This window comes from Tasmannia lanceolata, unplaced genomic scaffold (genome assembly GCF_043159265.1).
Source record: "Tasmannia lanceolata isolate RefF3 unplaced genomic scaffold, GAP_Taslan_0.1 ptg000037l, whole genome shotgun sequence".
In the NCBI taxonomy this organism is placed as follows: domain Eukaryota; kingdom Viridiplantae; phylum Streptophyta; class Magnoliopsida; order Canellales; family Winteraceae; genus Tasmannia; species Tasmannia lanceolata.
The window spans coordinates 42,015,886-42,036,013 of NW_027518714.1; the positions used below are offsets into that span (position 1 = coordinate 42,015,886).

The window sequence follows — 20,128 nt, forward strand, 5'->3', positions numbered from 1 at the left end:
GGCTGTCCACCAGTAATACCGACGTCGGTATCGCCTATACCAGCAGTTTTCGGTTTTCTTGGACCGCCAGTAATACCGCTGTAGGCATCGCCTATATCAGCAGTTTTCTTTGTACCGCTTGTGTATGTCATATTAACAGGCGGTCATAACTGCCGCAACAAGCTGTTTGAATTCATTGAATATGTACATTTATAACGACGTTTTGAACCACCTATAAAAGTCCCATTGAACATGTTCAGGAATGCCGTGGAGTGTTTTGTACCGGTGGTTATGACCGCCTCTAAAAGTCCCATTGAACATGTGTCCTTATTGCAAGAAGAACATGTTGGTTGTCCTTTGATGTTCCATTCTGAGAGGTTAGCATATGCAGGGAAGTCACTAATTATCCATAGCACTGCTACATGCTCTGCAAACCATCCTCTCATAATACCTTCAACTCTTCTGCCAAATGTTGCAAATACACATCTATGTCATTTCCGTGTGCAGCAGAGCTAGGAACAAGCAATAAGAGCATTAAATATAGTTGCTTCATACACATCAATGTGTCAAGTTATATGGAATTAGGGCTGCACAAAAAACCGTTCAAACCGATAAACCGAACCGAACCGGACCTTTCGGTTCGGTTTGGTTCGGTTTTTTGGCCCCTCGGTTCGGTTACAGTTTATAAATTCACAAAACCGATCCCATCGGTTCAGTTTACAGTTCAAAGAATTTTGATCCGAAAAATCCGAATCGAACCGAACCGAACCGGCAAGTGTTAGTTTGTTACAAATGTAAAAACTAAAAAACCATGCTGGAGGAGTGGAGGTATAAGAGTAAAGACTAAAGGTAAAGTTGAAAGTTGAAACCCTAGCTCTCTTTCAAAAATTTTCAACGCAAGTCATCTCCCTTCTCTCTTTGTCTCCGCCGACGGCCGAACCCTAGCTCTCTGCCTCTCTTTGTTTCCATTTCCATTTTTATTTTTTGCCCAAATCAACCACCATCACTCATTCACTCCATCAGCCACCATCATTTCTGCCATTGATTCTTTAGTTCTTCACCAAACATCATATCCACCATTTTCGCCCATTTCCAGTGACCTAAACCATTTTTTTTTAACCATAAACCCCTCAGCCAATTGAACAAAGAAGATGGAGGCTTGAGTCGCATTTCAAAGCGCCCAACGTTGATCATTTGGCTCCAGTGATTCCCAAGTATCAGAGAAAATAGCAAAAGAGGTAATAAAACATTTAATGTGTTGTAGAATTTCTGTGGAAAAGTCGATGATTCTCTTCTTTTTCAGCTCCTAAAAAAACCAGTGATTCTTCTTTTCCAGAGTACAAGAAAATAATTTTCTTTTTCTGATTCAATAAGTTGTATTGACTAGGGTTATTCCATTCAAAACAAAAGCTAGGGTTTTTCCATTCAAAAAAAAAGCTTAGGTTTTTCCATTAAAAAAAAGCTAGGGTTTTTCCATTAAAAAAAGCCAGAGTTTTTCCATTTTAGGGTTTTTTCATTTAAAGAAAAAATCGATGGTTTTCCCATTCGAAGGAATTCGAATTTCGAAGCTTGAAAGGAAATGAAAAATTCAGATGTTGGACTTTCAAACCTAGACTCTGTTCTTTTCTTTCCATTTCTGCAGATTTTTCTTGATTGGTTGTTCTTCTTCGATGATGCTTAATTCAATGGCATGGGCTTTTTTATCTTTATTTAGAACATGATTTGGCTTGGTTAAAAACAGATTATTTTGTTCGATTCTAGGATCTGATCTTGCATTTTCTCAGGCACGACCTTCTTTATGAAAATTTGATTTCAAAATCCCAATCAGCTATAGTGGTTATTTCCTTGCAAAGCCATCAAAGGGTGATTTCACTGTCTGTTGTGTTTTAATTCTAGATTACTTTCTCAGTTTTCTTTTGGACCAAACAGACTTTGTATATTTTTATCCCACCAGGTACCTTTATCCTTCAACTCTCTTTTTCTTCTTTTTTTTCAACTAGGGTTCACTGCTTCTTTTCTTTTCAATTTTTTTATATCTTGAGCTGATTTAATTGGATGTGATCATAGCATAAATGGGATTTGCTTGCCAATTTCACGGTTAATTAATTGTTACATTCCTAATTGCCCATGTTTTTCTAGTCAATTTTCTTGAATTCATTTGTTACTCATCACCTTCATCAAAACCTCATTCCCTAACAACATCTTTGGGAATTCTTCATTTTTTTATTAGATGTCAATCATGGAAGATACCTTTGGCTCTAATCCAAGTGTCGAGCTGAGCCTCGATGCTGCACAAGAAACCTATGCATCAAAGTCAAAGGTGAAAAAAAAGCCTTACAAATCTGATGTGTGGGATCATTACACTAAAATTGCAAAAGTGGAAGGACACATGTCTTCTAAGGACAAGGTAAAGTGCAATTATTGTCGTGTTGAATATGTACATAATAGTGCTAATGGGACTAGTACAATGCGCACACACTTACAAAAGTGTGAGAAGTATCCCAACAATAATGACAAGAAACAAAAGCTTTTATCCTGGCAATCAGTGACACAAAAAGAAGGAGATAATAGCCTTGTCTCTTGGAAATTTGACCAAGATGTATGTAGGGATGCACTTGCGAAGATGATAATAGTAGATGAGTTGCCCTTTAAATTTGTAGAGCATGAAGGTTTTAGGTATTTTTGTAGTGTTTTGCAACCCAGGTTCAAGTTGATCTCTCGTTTGACTATAGCTAGAGATTGCTTAGCTATGTATGCTGTGGAGAAGAAGAAATTAAAGGGTTTGTTGTCTAATGAAAGAATTTGCCTCACTACGGATACATGGACCTCTTTGCAAAACATGTCTTACATGTGTCTCACTGCTCACTTTATTGATAAAAATTGGAATCTTCATAAGAGAATAATCAATTTTTGTCTAATTGCTAGTCACAAAGGTGATGCCATTGGAGGGGCAATAGAGTCGTGCATGCTTGATTGGGGTATTGAAAAATTGTGCACAATAACTGTAGATAATGCTAGTTCCAACGATACGGCTATTGCATCTTTGAGAAGAAGAATTGTTAAGACAAATGCTAGTTCACAAAATTGTTTGATGTTGGATGGTGATTTTTTGCACGTGAGGTGTTGTGCACACATATTGAATTTAATTATGAAGGATGGTTTAAATGAGGTGAAGATGTCAATCAATAATATTCGTGGGGCAGTTAGGTATATTAGGAGTTCTCCTACTAGAAGCCAAAGATTTAAGGAATGTATGGAGAAGGAGAAAATCACATGTAAGAGTCCTCTTTGCCTAGACATTCAAACAAGATGGAACTCAACATACCTAATGTTAGATGCTGCATTGAAATTCCAAAAAGCATTTGAACGGATGGAAGAGGAAGGAGAAGTTTGATAAATATTGGGGAGATATAGAAAAAGTCAACATAATGTTGTTGGTTGCGGTAGTGTTGGATCCTCGCTACAAATTAGAGTATGTGACATTTTGTTATTCAAGACTTTATAGCTCTGAAAAGGTTAATTTACTTGAAAAGAGAGTGAGGGACACATTGCTTCGTCTTTTTGAGTATTACCAAAGGGTGGACTCACTCTCATCATCTTCAAGTGGCACACCAAAAGTAGCAAGTGACATGGATGTTGATCAACCAAGTGTTGAGGGATGTGAGCAAGCAAAGTCAGATTTCATGTTGGATTTTAGAAAGAAATTGAGACAAGACAAGGGTTTGGAATGCAAGACGGAATTAGATAGATATTTGGAGGAAGATGTTGAGGAGGGGGGGTCGACATTTGAAATATTATATTGGTGGAAGTTAAATTGTTCTAGGTTTCATGTTCTCTCACTCATTGCACGTGATGTTCTAGCTATTCCTGTTTCTACCGTTGCCTCGGAGTCAGCTTTTAGTACAGGAGGTCGAGTACTTGATAAATTTCGTAGTTCTCTAACTCCTAAGTTGGTAGAATGCTTGATTTGTACACAGGATTGGTTGCGAGCTTCACCAATTCCTATAGATATTGAAGAGAACTTACATGACTTAGAAGATTTTGAGTCAGGTATTTTTTTTCTTTGTTTTCTTTTTTAACTTCTTGTTGACAATTTTAATTAATTCCAATTTGTGTAGATGTCGATTCTAATACATATATAATTATTTTTCTTTTTTGTAGGCATAGCTACGGATTTTGAAGCTTTTGATCTTGACTCATGAAAAACATAACTCTTGAGTTACTTGATTCATGGTAACCAATTATTTTTTTGTAAGATTAGAGGAAAAGGGGTGCAAGTTTGATTCATGATAAATAATTAATTGAGTTACTTACTCTTAATCTCTTATGTTTATTTTTCAGAAAATACCTATGGATATTGGATTTGAGGAGAAAGGATGCAGGTTGATAGCTGGATGGCTGGATTGAGTTACTTTATTTCTGTTGATGACTTGATTTGGAATTTTGGATAATGGATATGTTTTAAAATGGATTGGGCAATGGTCTTGGATTTAGTTATTTATAACTGTTTTAATTGTCATCTCATGAACTGAAGAGAGTTGAACTATAATTGTTTTAATGTAACTGTTCCATCATTAAGATCTTTTTAGTTTTTATGGTTTACTATCTGATTTTATCATATTGTCGTGTTATAATTACATAGAGTTTTAATATCAGATTATGCATGTACCCATAATGTATCCTTCTGACTTGTGACTTGTGAGCCTAGGTGATCTTCCCATTCAAAACATGATTTTCAGTTGAATCTATTGTCAGTCACTTGGCGCAATGGGTTATTGCTATATGTGGTGGAAGGCAAGATTCTACATGTTAAACCAACAAAGCCTATATATTCTGTTCCACATTGTGTTTCAAGGGTGCAAATAATTGCATTTGTTTTTATTCATTTATTCAATTTCTTGACTCTACTACTTCACATATAATGGCTAATCATGTTATTTTTTTTCCGAAATGGTATTAATCTCCCCTCGTAAGGGCAATTATACCTATTGCTTTTGACTGACAGAAGTTTCTACTTTTTGATTGATTCCAGACTGCAACAATGTTCTGTATTTAGGGTTTCAAATTGGATTTGATATCGAACTGATCTGGTTTAGAGGTGCCTGAGTTCTTGTTTCAGTTCTTCATCAACTGAAAGAAGCAACTGAGCATTTACACTCTCCTATTACTCACAGAAGTAGTTTCCTTAAACAATTTTGAAAATTGTTCATCATGAGTACTTCGCAATTGATTGAGAAAAGTGCATTTGAGCCAATCCCTCTGATTACATTGTTTGAATTTTGAAGGGCTGCCATCTGCCACATTCAGTTGTGAAGTGCTGACATAATTCTACACCAACTACAGGTTTTGTTCCAGCAAGCTTTGGTGAACAGTATACTAAAGCAGCAGAGCCACACATTATTTTCTGAACTAGGTGAGGAGTCTTCTAGGATTTTCACAGCACCAAGATCGAACTGGTTGCCCTTCAAGCATATCGTTCATCCAAGTGAGTGATATCGGGACTGGTAAGTTAATAACAATGAAACGCATTATTTGTATGCATTATTTCGGGTTCCAAATCTGTCATTTTTATTTAGATGGGCACTCTTGCTTGTTTGGAAATGCTCTGTTCCTTAGTGCATGTTGGGGCTCGTGGCTCGTGCATGTCTAGGTCGTAGATGGGCTCACTGTCCTGAGTTAAACTTGTTCAATTGCTGAATATTGCTTTAAAAGCAAAAGGTCATAATGTGCTCGTAGATATCAGCTTCCTTTTGTTCTATTAGCATATATTTCATGACTTAATCACGACTTCCTCCAATATTTGGTGCAGGGATATTCTTCGGTGGGGAAAAAATATTGGATCGAACAAAACACGCACTACGAAGCGTGCTGGTGTAGCAGTCTACAATAGAGCATCATCACTTGAAACGCTAGTATGTTTCTTAATCCAAGCCTTTGGAAACCTTAAGAAATAAATCGTTTAAGAGCTTTCATGACCATGCATTTTGCTTTTCTCTTCCAAGGGCCTCCACCTAATTTGATGTGTTCGTCAATTCATACTTAATAGGATTGATGATACAAGGGCAACAAATGTTTTTTATATTTCTTAAACTTTTCACAAATAAATGAATGAATGCTATCGCTCTTTTCTTTGTGGTAGCCTGCTGTTCCGCCAAGTTCCCTTTTCACAACCTGATTTGTTACTTATAAGCTTTCACCATTCCATTCTTTAATTATAAGTTTGCAAAATCTGACATCTCATTTCAAGGAGTTACATAAACATCTCTTGCCTCATCCCATTGTTGGACTTGAAAAACTCTGTTTCTCGACATAAAATTATGTTCTCAGGAATTTCACATTCAATTACAGTTGAAAGTTAGCAGATCAATATAATAATTATTGTTGTGCTTGGTAGAGTTATCTAATTATCTTTCTTTTTGTAGGTTGGAAATCTTTACCTGACTGATATAAAACGCTTGGAGGAGCTCATGCTTAAGTTAGGATTCTCGACGGGTGCTTCCACTGAAAGGATCTTGGAGGACTTATAATAAGTCGTGATAAGAGGTATCTAATCTAATTTTGCTGTAACTTCCTAGCTAGCCATATTGGCATGCCTTTTTCTATCAATCTTATTGTAAATGCCACAGCAATATTTCAATCCCAATGGCTAAGAACTACCTGCACCCTTACTCATTCTCATTTTTGCATCTATCCATCTCTTGTAAAATAACTGAGTTAAACTTCTTTGTATCTGTCAAATGCCAACAAACCCACTGATCGATTCATCCCCAAAACACTGTAACATCCATTAAATTTGTCTCTCCCTCGTTGAGGAGAAGTTGAGCTTGAATGGAAGCAAGCAACAGATGTGAGTATTGAAGGAGATTTCTAAAATGGAAGTACTGAATATCTAAGATTATAACTGTTTCTCATAATTAGATGCATAGATGTATGTTCTCATTTGTGTGTAAAAAGGGTTTACTTTGCCAAATATTTCCTGAAACGAGAGATGATTAAAAGCATTTGAAATCACACATATAAGTGTTAAAGCCCATATCTAAAAATAAGTTAATTCCACTCATAATTGCAGTTTCGATCAAATATCATTACTCACAGGACGTGGCCCATAATTTTCTAAACGAAACAGTTCATAAAATTTATATAAAAGCCCCTAGTTACGGCAAATATACAGTTACCGCATGTTTTTAATTTATCTATCCAAATAATAAGTTCTCTTTGGAAATAAAACACTTCTAGATATCTTTGGTTAACTAAATAACTAGTCACCGCTCAAATACGGATAAACCATGAATCGAACCGAACCGAACCGGTCAATAACGTTTGGTTCGGTTACGGTTTGGGAAAAAACCAAACCGATGGGATCGGTTCGGTTCAAGAAACACCCTTAAACCGAACCGGACCGAACCATGTGCAGCCCTATATGGAATGAGAATAACCAGTCACATGCTGCGATAAATACACATGCAGAAGGAATTGAGATCGTCATTTGCTAACCAATTGAAAATACCCATGTCAATAAATCTCATTTAAACTAAGGGTATTTTTGTCAAAAATTAAAAATCTGGATTAGGACTTCCTAATCTCAGTATAAGTACTAATTTTCAGCAATTTTCTTTGTATGAAAACCTAAACTAGAGAGACAGAAGGATGAAGCAAAGAAAGGAAGGCTGCGGGAGATCGTTTTAGAAATCTGAGGGGTCGATTTGAGGTAAGAATCCAATAAGATTTGGGTTTAAATATTGATTTATCTTGGTTTCGTATAGATTGGGGTTTTAAAGGGGGGATTTTCTTTGTTTTCACCATTCGACAATTTTTTGGGAGGTTTCCAACGAATATGTCGGACTCTTTGGAAGCCCCTTGCTCTAAGATTTTTTTGGGAGGTTTCCAACGAATATGTCGGACTCTTTGGAAGCCCCTTGCTCTAAGATTTCCAACAAGACCAGTATTGCACAATTTCAGCAAGATACGAATGAGATATGGCATTTTAAGTGGTGTAGAATAAAAAACTCACGAATTGGAAAAATCATTCCACTCTACTTGGTCGACTGAGCACCATGACGGTTGATCGAGTAGATCTCCGTCCAGGGCGGATAAGTCTGAAGCTTCAAAAATTCATAACTTAGTCAATTCTTGTAAGCCAAAGGTTCAACCCTTGGCATTTCCTATCGTGTTTTGTTGATTCTAAACACAAGTGATTTTGGTACTAATGTGCTTATTCATTTAGTACATTTTATATTCAAATTGATCAAATCAAGTTGGATAAATGTGGTGGAGCTTTCAAGGAGTATCATTCAAGAGCACAAGAACCCTTTGAGGATCCAAGTATGCAAAGGACTTGAAGTGGAGAAATCAAAGCTGAAGATCAAGTGCATTTCAAGACAAATTAGATTATATAATCAGATCCTTAGGATAGATATTTTTAGAGGCATTAAGGAGGCTTTGATGAAGTCCCATTAGCCATAAGCCATAAAAAAAGCTTTAATTGAAGAATGGGAATTCGGGTGGTTTGGCCTGCCAAAGTCCACCAAGCAAATTTGAGAAGCAAAATAAACAAAATAGTAACATTGCTTCGGCTTACTAAAGCCTGCCAAAGCTTTATCAACATATTTAGGAAGCAAAACAGTAACATTGCTTCGACCTGCAAAGCCTACTATACTGCGTATTGGCACATTCTTAAATGAGCCTATGGTAAGTTGTTTGGGATCCAAGAGAGTGTTGGGAGACAAGGTAGCTTTCTTCGACGTCAAGTGGTGAGGCGCGGATCCATCGTTGGATTGTAAAAAGTTTAATTTTTATCACAAGAAGATTGGTTTATTGAAGCCGCCAAGGAGACAAACCTGGTGGAGTGGGTAAGTGGGGTAGGCCTCTTGGTGGAGGACCGAACCACTATAAGTCTTGTTGCACGCTTTCTGCTCTCTCTATCTTTGATTGCATTTGAGTTTATCTTCTTTAAGCTACTGTTTGAAAGTTGCTCTTTGGTTTTAATTTATAATTAACAAAGGCAAAAGTTTTTATGAACCCAATTCACCCCCCCTTGGGTTGTCTTACTGTGATTTCAATTCTTATCCGATTTTTGGACTTCTTGTGCATTCCGGAAAGCTTAAGACACTTAATTTCCAAAGAAAATAGTTCCAAAAATATTTGGGGCCTTTCTAATTCCATTAATTGTATATTACTAAGTGAAACTCATGGACAACATACCGGCCTCTTCCCAATTATGCATTAAAGAGTGTTTCGTACTGCTATGATATTCAGTATAGCATTCTTAGACATGCCCATGATAATTGGAATGATTATTTGATACCAGGTGATTGAGTTTGAATCTCGAAGAAATTGGAGTTGTGTTTAAGAGGCAAGTGATATGAGACTGCCTAAGAATGATATGGTAACCCTGTTCTTTGAAATCTCAACCGTAACTCTAACCTCTTTGATGAACCCTGGGTCTAGCATGCCTCATTATTTTGGTACTTTTGCCCTTCATGTTCATTGACTTGCTTCTAATGCTACTCTGTCAATGATTCCTTTGTCATTGAATTGTGCATGCCTCCATACATTGGTATGTATCTCACATACAGTTCACTTGCCTCACTATCGTTCTGACTATGGATATGCTTTTGACTAATTGCCATATTGATTCATGAAAACCTTATTATATGCCCTTAATAAACTCTTGTATGAACATACTTCCATGACTATTGTGATTTTTTGTTTTGTCACCTCTTGTGAGGATTAGGTAAAAATTCTACTCTGCCAATGGGAAATGCATAATACGTTCGTAATTCTGGACAATGAATAGTACTTTGGTAATTATAGTCCCTGCAAATGGGAATGCATAATACATTGGTAATTCTAGACCCTGCCAATGGGAAATGTATAATAAATTGGTATTTATATCCTGCCAATGGGAGCTAATGTGTTAGCCCTGTAGATATGAATTCTGTAGGAATGAGATCCAACACAGTGGGCTGTTGGTGACAAAATAACGAGCTTTTTGTTATAAATTCTCAACTAAGGCTATGACCTAGAAGTGATTCTGATTTTGTATCTGCTTCTTTTTTTGTTTTTTTTTTCGTTTATGTTTTTGTTTTCGGTGATCTATTTCCATTTCAGTTTCAGTTCCAGATTCTATGTTAGTATATGACTAACGCATAACCCTTATTGATTCTTATCGAATTCGACCATATGACTGTTTATTACATGATTTTGTTGGGTTACTTTGCATTGTCTTCATTTCACTTGTTACAAACCTCATATTGAAATTAGAGCCCACTTCATGCTTTGGTTTCGTCTTAACCTCCTATTCTGTGTAAGCCCAAAGGTACAACCCGTTGATGTTTTGATGATTAACAAACCCAAATTGATGGTAGATTACTAATAGCTTCTCTAGTGTTGTGGTGAGACAGGATTCATCAAAGTCAACACTTGAAGCAAGAAGAAGAATAAAGGAAACCACAAGAACAAGAGCAACATAAAAGACTCTCGCAAGTCAAAGAACGTCCATGCAAATGCCTAGAAGAGAAGGAATCAAGAAGACTCAAGGTTTCTTTATTTTATAGAAGGTACTGGAGTCCTCTTGACATTAAGTAATTTGCATAAAATTATGTTTTCAAAACCATTTCAAAATCATTTGAACAAACTCAAAAATGCATTTGAAAACATAGGACAAAAGCCCAAAGACCATAGACCAAAGCCTTAAGAATTTTCTCTTTAAAACCAAGTTTTTAAAACAGGGCCGGTTGACCGCGGGAAGTGCTGGAACCTCGGCACCTACCCAATATTAGAGGGACGGTCGACCGAGGTACCCCGGTCGACCTCAAATGAGCTCCTGGAAATTCCAGAGCCCATCCAGAATGGTCAAGGAGGTCGACTGCCATAGGGTTAGGCGACCTCTGATAGGTTTCTGGATTCAAAATAAAAAATTCAGAAGGTGGGTGACCGCGGTACCCCAGTCGACCGCGGATGTTTGAAATTCAAAATAAAAAAGAGTTAGCGCTCAAAGGGCGGGCGACCGGGACACCTCGGTCGACCGTTTCTGTCTAAAAAAGTTACACTTGGGGCTCGAACGGTTAGTTCTTTTTTACCTAGTTTTTTACCATTTTACCCCCAAACGGTAATAACTCGACTTAAGCTATTTATACCCCATCCTTGACCATCTAAGGAACCTCTTGAAAGATCATTTATCAAACCCTAGTGCTTTAAACATTTAAATCAAAAGGATTCCTTCTTCAACCTCTTGAGCATTAACTTTGTGCATTTACTTCTTGTCAAGAGACACTCCTTAGGACTTTTACTTGTAATCAATAGGAGTGATTAGTGAGCCATTGAGTATTATATTTGCTTTTAAGAGGCTCGAGTGCTTTCTCTCTTTCATAATTTTCTTGTACTTGCAAAGAGAACCCATTTCCTTTGAGGCGTGTTGCGAAGAGGATTGGTGTTCTTGGAGGCGGTTCAAATTGTAAGGCTCGGAACTCGGCTTTAGTGGAGGTCCAAAATAGTGAAGAAAAATCTCAAGGAAAGACCAAGTACTTGGGTAGTGGAGTATGTCTGTTTGTGACCGAACCACTCTAAAATCCTTGTGTGGTCTCATTTCTCTTCATCTCCTCACATTGGGTATTTGGTAATCTCTTTACTCACTTTCTCATGTTAATTTAACAAGGGTTAGCATTAATTAAAATCAACTACAAACCCTTTTGATTTAGATTAATTTTTTAACTACCCAATTCACCCCCCTCCCTTGGGTTGCCATTTGGGATTTCAATTGGTATCAGAGCTAAGGCTCTTACTAGAGATTTTCTAATTGAAATTTGAAAGAGAAAAGATCAATGGCAACTTCATCTTCCTCCTCACAATACCTTGAGGGTCAATCCTCATCTAGGCTACCATATTTTAATGGATCCAATTATCATTGTTCGAAGGCTCGGATGAAGATTTATCTAAAGAGCCAAGATTTTGGCATTTGGAAGATTATTGAGAAGGGATATACTGAACCTTCAACCGATAGTGAAACTTGGAAAGACTCCAAGAAAGCCCAATTCACTATGAATTATAAAGCTATGAACTCCCTCATTTGTGCTCTTTCTTTGGAAGAGTTCAATAGGGTGTCCATCATTAAAATCGCAAAACAAATTTGGGATACACTTGAAGTAACCCATGAAGGGACCACTCAAGTGAAGAAAACTAAAATCAATTTACTTCTTAGTGATCGAGAAGCATTTAAAAAGAAACCCGGTGAGTCCGTCACCGAGATATATACTAGATTTACTAATATCATGAATGAGTTGGAAGGTCTAGGTAAGGTGTTCTCAAACAAAGAAATGATGAACAAAATCCTCCAGTCACTCCCAAAGACTTGGGACCCGAAGACAACCTCCATTGTAGAAGCCAAGAACTTGGACACGATGAGGCTGGAAGAACTAGTTGGATCTCTCATAACATTCGAATAGAAGATGAAGAAGAGAGAGACAGAAGAGCAAGAGGCTCAAAAAGAAGATCCAAGGAAGAAGAGTATTACATTCAAGGCCCAACAAGAAGAAGAAAATGGAAGTAGAAGTGATAATGAAAAGGAGAGTCTCAAGGATGAGAGAAGATATATCTCTCCTTACAAGAGATTCTCAAGAAACAATTGAAGAGACTTCCGGAAGGATAAAAGCTCTAGAAGGGAGAAGGAAGAAGAGAAAGAAGACAATGATTAGTTGAGGTGTTTTTTATGTCACAAGCTCGGACATATAAGATCCAATTACCCACTCAAAAAGCTTGATGAAAAATACATACAGAGAAAAGGGAAGGACAAGAAGAAAAGCTTTAGTGCAACTTATGATGGGCTCAGTTGCTCATCCGGCAGTAAAGAGAGTGATGATGAAGTATTCCACATATGTCTCATGGGAATTCAAAAAGACCAATCATCTAAAGAGGTAAATTCTTCATCCGTTCTTAATTTCGAAACTAATGATGAAGATGAAAATGTCTCCTTTACATATGAAGACTTGAGTCTATAAATGAAGAATTTTTAAAAGAAAACAAGGAGATTTATCTAAACATTGAAAGATTGTATTTAGAAAATACGGAATTAAAGTGGGAAAATGAAAAATTGTCATTAAAATTCAAATGTCGTAAGAGTAAGCTAGATGAAATTCTTGATATGAAGCTCTTATGAAAAGAGTGGTCTTGGTTACCAACATTTTCAAAAGAAACCTTCAAATAAGAAAAATACCTACAAATCACATATCTCTTTTGTAACAGCTAGGTCATCACACACACACACCATAGTGTTTGTTCTAGCTCATTCACACCCACTTGTCATTACTGTGGGAAGCTTGGTCACTTCAAATACTCATGTAGAATTAGAAAATCAAAGAACTAAGTGTGGGTAGTAAAGAACAATCTCTATGGCACTAATCATGAAAGACCCAAAAAAAATTGGGTACCTATTCTCTTTGATTACCCACTCTTTTGAAAACAGCACATTGACTTGGCATAGGAGGCTAGGTCATTCTAACATGGAAATTATTGTTAGAATCTCTAGGAAAACATTGTATATGGACCCTAAACTTAACTATCTTAAGTGCCATTTATGTAGAGCATGTCAACTTGGAAAACAAGTGAAAGACTCTTTTAAAACCAAATGTCTTTGATCACACCTCCTCCAACATTACTAGGGCTACCTCTACCCACACCCATCTGCATTTCGCTTCAAAACGTTGACAACCGGTATTCTCCAGTAAACCGAAGAAGTGTTATCTGTATTTCTTAAACCCAAAAGATGAAGAATTAGAAACTAGATTTTTTTTGGCCGTTGCCTTTTAGAGGATTAAGGCATTGTGAATTTTGAGCATTCAAAAAGCCTAAATTTTATTGTTTTGATTAATAATGGTTCATCAATTGGGTTGTTTTACGGGTTTTTTTTTTTTTTTTCGAATGAGGGAGAGTTGGAAATATCATTTTGTGGCCCCTCTTTTCCACGAGAAAATAACCACCTCGTTACATTTATAGCTCATTAAATTCAGTAATTACTTGGCTCTTCTATGCTGAAAAATTCTATTGCTTGTTAAATTTAGCAATGACTTGTCTCTTCTCTCCAGAAAAGGAGGGGGCAGTAAATTATATTTGGAAATCACTAAACACACTAGCCACTGGGTAATGTAAGATTTGCTTTTTCTCACTTCTACAGAAAGAATACTAATATGATGGGTGAAGAAAGAGCTATGAGAGACGGTCTTCACGATAGTGCAATCGTAGGAATTAAAAGAATATGGGTTGAATCTGACAGCCCTAGCCCTTAAAAATATCATTAAAGGTAAAAGCAGATCCCCGTGGCACATACATTATATATTAAAAGAAATAAGAAACATATTATTTGCTATGGATTTTGTTGTCACTCATATTTGCATGGAAGGTAATCTTGTCACAGACAGGCTGGCAAATTTTGCCAGTGACATAAGCATAAATTCAGTCTTTAGGGATTGGACCAGCCTACCAAAGAACTCCAAAGGAGCAGCTGCATGTGATCAACTGTGCATTCCTTATATTTGTAACAAATAAAGTTACTTCATTTTAGGGGAAGGAGGTTATTTCTTATTTTTCTTGTACTATGGGTTAGAGGCAAGGCTTTAATGTCCTCTTGTACCTTTTACTCCTATAAATAAAATTTAAGGTGCTGCCCCGGGTTCCAAGATACATTCTGGGTTAAAAGAAATAATACAGATAACACTTACTACATCAATCCGTCTACTCCATACCAATTAGTGGTGTCCTTGGTCGACCAGATTAATGGCCCCATGCACCAAAAAGCAGTTTTATTTTTTTCAGCTAACATTCATAGTTAAAACAACTTAGCTCCTTGCCACTAATCCAAAGTCCCCAAGTTTTAGAGTAAACAATCCTTATTTCCGACATATCAATGTTCAATAAAATCCTTACTACGTGGATTATACATATACTTAATGTGTTCTCCATGGGCCTGTGGTGAGTGTGGAGTCTGTTGGAAATCCTCTGTTTTTTTAGTAGTCAAAACGCCTCTAGGGAAGAGTACAGGACAAGACCCAGGGCACCCAAAAACAACATAATAGATATACCAAAGGAAAGTTTAACTTGATCTTTTGTAAACGGTATAAGCAACAGCAACTGATGCCGCCACTGCTCCGATAACAGAGAGAGCCACAAGAGTGTCACCCTGCTCCCATGTCTTGAACCATGATTTCAGCCTCCCTGCATCTCGCTCGCTCCCACACATTTTCCCCTCAATGCCGTTCATTGCTTTGTTTCCTTCCACCTTTTCATCCTTGCAACAAGTAAACCCATTGGCCACCTGACAACAGCTTGAACTAGAGCAGCCACCTCCTGATTCTTTCTCACTATTCGGCTGTAGCCTTTGCTCATATGCTTTCTTCTGCTCCTCAGTCGACAAGCCCATCTGACCCCTGCAATTGGTAACTCAATTAGAGGTCTTCATAATACAATTCAGAGAAAGTATATGATTTTACCATCTATAACACCCTCTGCAGAGATGAATCAAACAAACATATTTTGGCTTGACAAGTAAATAAAATTACTGTGTTTGGCACATGCTAAATGGAGCAGAATGGCAGCCGTCGATGGGTTTAATTTTGAATCCAATAATCGGTTTCGCACTCTGACGTCGGAAAAGCATGCAATCAGCAAGGAGGAGAAAATCGAAGCAATGAGAATGCTAAGATCAATTGTGGGGCTAGAAAGCTGAACTACGTGTTGGAGAGAACTCCTAGTGAAAGAGCACACCTCAACTCACACGTTCATTTTTCTTTTTTTTTCAAAACTCTTCTACAACAACCGATAAAAGAAAGCTAAGCAAAACAGATACTTGACTGATAATAGAAATTAGAAATAGATCCCTGAACAAATGAGGGCCACTCAATCAGATTCGGAGAAGATTTCAATCACTGATTCCAGCAACATAGAGGGTGAACAACCCCCCCCCCCCCCCCCCCCCCCCCCAACACACACACAGCCTCCCGAAGACTATCTCCAAGTGCCCAAACAGCTATGAAGAGAGCCAAGCGCAAATCCAATCATTAAACAAAGGATGATTTTGAAAGATCGATCTTGAAACTTTGATTACCGGATCCCTCCTAGGTCTTTAGATGTTTTTTTTTTTTGGGGGAAAGATGACATTAATATTTATAAATCATGCTTATAACTACATGAGAAAGTCCCCCATGATTACAAGCATGAGGACATCATAGCAAACTCTAATGTCGATAAGAAGAAACCTAACCAGATTAGGAAAATACTGTATATCCTATTTCCTGAACATTCTTTAACAAAAGCTTCACACAACTCCTTTGCGATCCCCACTAGGGATCTTGAACACTTCTCCTTAAATACTTCTCCATGATAAACCCATCCCAGACGGTCCACTTCCCTCCAATGTCACCCGAATTCCTTCAATTTCTTCTAATTCAAATAAGATTACCAAAAGGCTCCCTTCCGCAGAGGCAAGAAAATAAGAGGCTCAACAATAGTCGAGCAACTACTTCGTTTCGTACACACGTCTTGCTTTCAGAACAGAGTAGAAAATACATCCCAGGCGGCAAAGAACATGATTCCTCAAGCCCACTTTGATGTTCTTTTGCCATCTTCCAATCAGCACTTCTGTTGAAGAAAGAACTGCCAGGACCCTGCCTCTAACAACATCTCCCACTTTAAAGATTCCTTAAACTGAGGTATATTCTTACTCTAGCTCAAAGCTACACCTCCACCACAAACTTTCAATCAGAGACTTCTGCTCCCAAAAATCTAGACATTCTTCAAAATCCATCAAGAACTTTTCACTAAAAAACCTATTAGAACCAGAAAGGAGAATCAAGGACATAAAAAGCCTACCCAAAAAAATATATACAAAAGCGAGATGAAGGGGAAAATTCTAGGTACTAGGGTCCAAAGACCCATCTTTTCCTGTCCCTGACTCTAATTTTTTTCCTATACCTCCCTTTTGTCCTTTGGTGAATGGTCACTCGACACTGTTTCAAAGACATCCCCTATCACCAAGAAATTGTCTACCTCCTCTCCTACACTGGCATCCTCCGCTACTCGACAAGACATCGGTTCCTCTAAGGGAGCTAGCTGTAGCCTTTCTCTTGCTCTTTGCACAGACGCCCACTTTAGCCTCCTTTCCTCTCTTTCTTTTGCAAGGGCTTTTTGAAAGTAGGGGAGCTTGTATTTTGGAACACAGTTTTTTGATATCTCTCGTACCTGTTAAAGTGAAAAATTCCTCTATATGTTTTGTGGCATCTGCCTTGAACTGTTTCAAATCCTTCTTTAAAATCTCTATTTCTAGTTCTTTTCGTGTCGGAGGCCCTTCGTAAGCCCTTTTCTCTTTGACCTTTGGTGGATTTTTGTTCACGTCAGATGGCTCCTCCTATTCGACCTTTTCCCTTTCCTATCTTCCTTGTTTCCTTTTCCTGAAGAGTTAGGGTTTTCCATTAGGTCTTGAGAGGATGAAGGTACTTTTTCCTTCTTGTTCTTTATTGCTTTGAAACGACTTAGAAGCTTTCTTTTAAATAGTGATAGCCCACCTTTAAAGGCCCGAAGCGTCGGAGATTGTAATGATGATTACCTTTCTTGGATTTGCCACCTCTTCTCGTAATGAAACCTTCTCTATTACGATACCTCTTCGAGTACCATGCCAAAGGGCCACGATGTCCTCATAAGTGACTCCTACCCTTCTTGGCCCAATTAGAATTTTCACTTTACTTTTCGAGGCTCTCATTAGATTTTCTCAAGCCTTTCAAAAATCTTGTAGATATTTTTATACCTTTCCATGAAGCTTGCCTAGAAGCCTTCAGTTGTGGGCTATCTATGCTAGCCATTATTGCACTCTGGGAATCCATACAGATGGATTTTCCTTCCTTTTCGACTTTTTTCTTTTTTTGACCTGACGTACGCCAACCTGAGTATTGCACTTCGGTCGGGAACCCCCCACTTGATTCAAATTCGAATTTTTTTTAACGGATCTTTTTCTCCCTTGAGCCTTCCCTTGGAAAAGATTTTCCTTTGCTTTCACTAGTTGGGTTTCTCTTTAGTTGTGACATGTTACTGATCTTGCCTTCCACCTCTTGAGATGCACCAGGAGATCCTTCCTTGTTGGATAGAATTTCACTAGATGGCACCCCTTCTTCTACCTCTTCAGCATGCATCAGGAAACCGCTTGAACCAGCTTTGAGGCGAATAAAAGGGATCTAATATTTCCATTCTTTGATGAGGACCATACATGGTCATGGCTGCCTTAAGATGTTTTTGTTTTCTTCTACTGAGATATGTCGTATCCCTTATCTATTGGAGGATTCTCGGGATAGGGTTGGTGTTTAGAAGCCTTGATTGTATAATCTTTCATTTTTTCTTAATAAATAGGTAGGGGTCCACCCTAACCCCAGTTTACCTACGCAAAAAATTCTCTATCTTTTGAATTCACACCAAGGAGACACCTTCCAAAATTATGTATTCATGATTTAGACTACCAAGGATAGGGGCATAGGTCCTATTTATATTCCTTTTCTACCATAATGCCTTCCATTTGCGCATATATGATAAAATTAATAGCTAGATACTTCCATCCATATTCACCTTGCATCTACTCTTCTAGGACCTTAAACTACAATGTTGCATCTTGATATAGGCTGATAAGAACTTAAAACTTCTGCATTGCCTTCGATATGGTCAAATAGGAACCTGAACCTCCATGTTACCTTTAAATTAAAGGTCTATAATGACCCAAAACCTCAACTTATAGCCCAAAACGACTTGTACTAACTAAAGTAAATTATTATTCCCTGATAGTTGATTTTGGAATGTTCTAGTTTCACATATTGCATATCTTTATTCACATAATAACTCGTATCTTTTTCCTATATCACCTATCATACACTACATCCTTCCATGCTTATTCATTATCATGACTATCTGCTCTTATTCAACTATCATACAAACTTTACAACCAAAAGTAAATTATTACTCTCTGATAGTTGCTTTTTGGAACGTTATAGTTTGACATATTCCATATCTTTTTCACATAACCCAATCTTGTAAAATCACGGAAAAGTATGGAAGCATATGAAAATGATGAAACTTTTTAATCTTTTAAAAAACAAATGATGAAATTTTAAGATGAAACGCTGCGAAATGCCAGATTAAGCACAAATACATACTTAGAAACAATCACGTACCATAATAGCTTAATAAAATTGAACACCAACTGACATGCATTGTCTAGCATGTCTAGAATAGTAAAGTCAATAAAGAAGTACAATGTAATGAAGCATAATAAAGTATGATGACCAGCCTCCCCTCTAACGACCCCAACTCTATGTCAATAACACATAGAGTTATGTGGTATTATTGGTCTCATGCCGATATTACATCCCATGCATAAGATACGGTTACTATGTTGTGCAGTTCAATGACGTTGCCGGCACCAAGTATCATTCTCTACATTAATGAAATGAAATGAAATGCAAATAATAACATTGTTCCATTTTTTTTGTCGTTACGACCATTCGGGTAGAATTTCAGGAATTTCAATTGAATTTGGGAATTTCGAACAAATGTCGAGAAATTTGGTCAAAATTTCAGAGAAATAATGACGTGAAAGAAAATCATGTAGATTTCATTTCAGTGGGGATGGAAATGGAAACATTTCGATCATTTCGGGGATATTTAAAACCAAGCCTGATGTTCTCACACGAGGCAGAGGGACATCTTATAGCCAACCATCTCTCATCCTCCTCTCTATCTAAAACTATGACCCATTTTCATTTGACTTCTCCGTGGTTTGGCAAACACAAAATCCACCAAAAAAGATGCAACTGTACAAATATATAAAATTCAAGAATCTAAATATTTCATTCTTTTATCAGCCTTCCAAAAGGCAATAGATGTTTCTTATTCTATTTGACAAGTAATATCCACTTTCAAAAGACAAAATTAAATCCTAAGATCCTTAAAACACCTAAAATCTCTATTGTTCTATAAACGTCTCTGCTCCTTTTCGCAGCCAGCTCACACCGACATATTTAGGATCAACTCTAAAGATTTTTTATATAAAATAAGTTTCGGGTACAAAAGGTCAGTGGAAGAGAAGGGAGGAAAAAATAAAAGAAGAGAAAAATCCATACACCAA

General features: G+C 37.3%; 2 protein-coding genes and 1 long non-coding RNA gene across 3 annotated transcripts in view; 2 read left to right on the forward strand and 1 right to left on the reverse strand.

The window, feature by feature from the left end:
* Positions 1-3,407: 3,407 nt before the first annotated feature.
* Positions 3,408-4,181, forward strand: LOC143861453 (zinc finger BED domain-containing protein RICESLEEPER 2-like). Its single transcript, XM_077372383.1, has 2 exons — positions 3,408-4,029; positions 4,141-4,181. The coding sequence occupies exons 1-2, from the start codon at positions 3,408-3,410 to the stop codon at positions 4,179-4,181; spliced, it is 663 nt and encodes a 220-aa protein (XP_077228498.1).
* A 3,424-nt stretch (positions 4,182-7,605) lies between these two features.
* On the forward strand, positions 7,606-11,325 carry LOC143860800 (uncharacterized). The gene is made up of 2 exons (XR_013239813.1): positions 7,606-7,687; positions 9,287-11,325. It is a non-coding gene; the product is annotated as an uncharacterized LOC143860800 (long non-coding RNA).
* A 3,382-nt stretch (positions 11,326-14,707) lies between these two features.
* Positions 14,708-20,128, reverse strand: part of LOC143860799 (altered inheritance of mitochondria protein 32-like) — a 32,685-nt gene continuing 27,264 nt past the window's right edge. Inside the window, exon 5 of the mRNA XM_077371620.1 lies at positions 14,708-15,395. Coding sequence (XP_077227735.1) covers positions 15,062-15,395 — 334 coding nt within the window. The 3' untranslated portion in view covers positions 14,708-15,061. The remainder of the gene's footprint in view (positions 15,396-20,128) is intronic.

Bases quoted from the DNA above. Each gene is read 5' to 3' on its own strand.
- LOC143861453 (XM_077372383.1), top strand. From the start codon at position 3,408: ATGTTGTTGGTTGCGGTAGTGTTGGATCCTCGCTACAAATTAGAGTAT. The intron at 4,030-4,140 runs GTATTTTTTTTC...TCTTTTTTGTAG, and splicing joins CTTAGAAGATTTTGAGTCAG to GCATAGCTACGGATTTTGAA.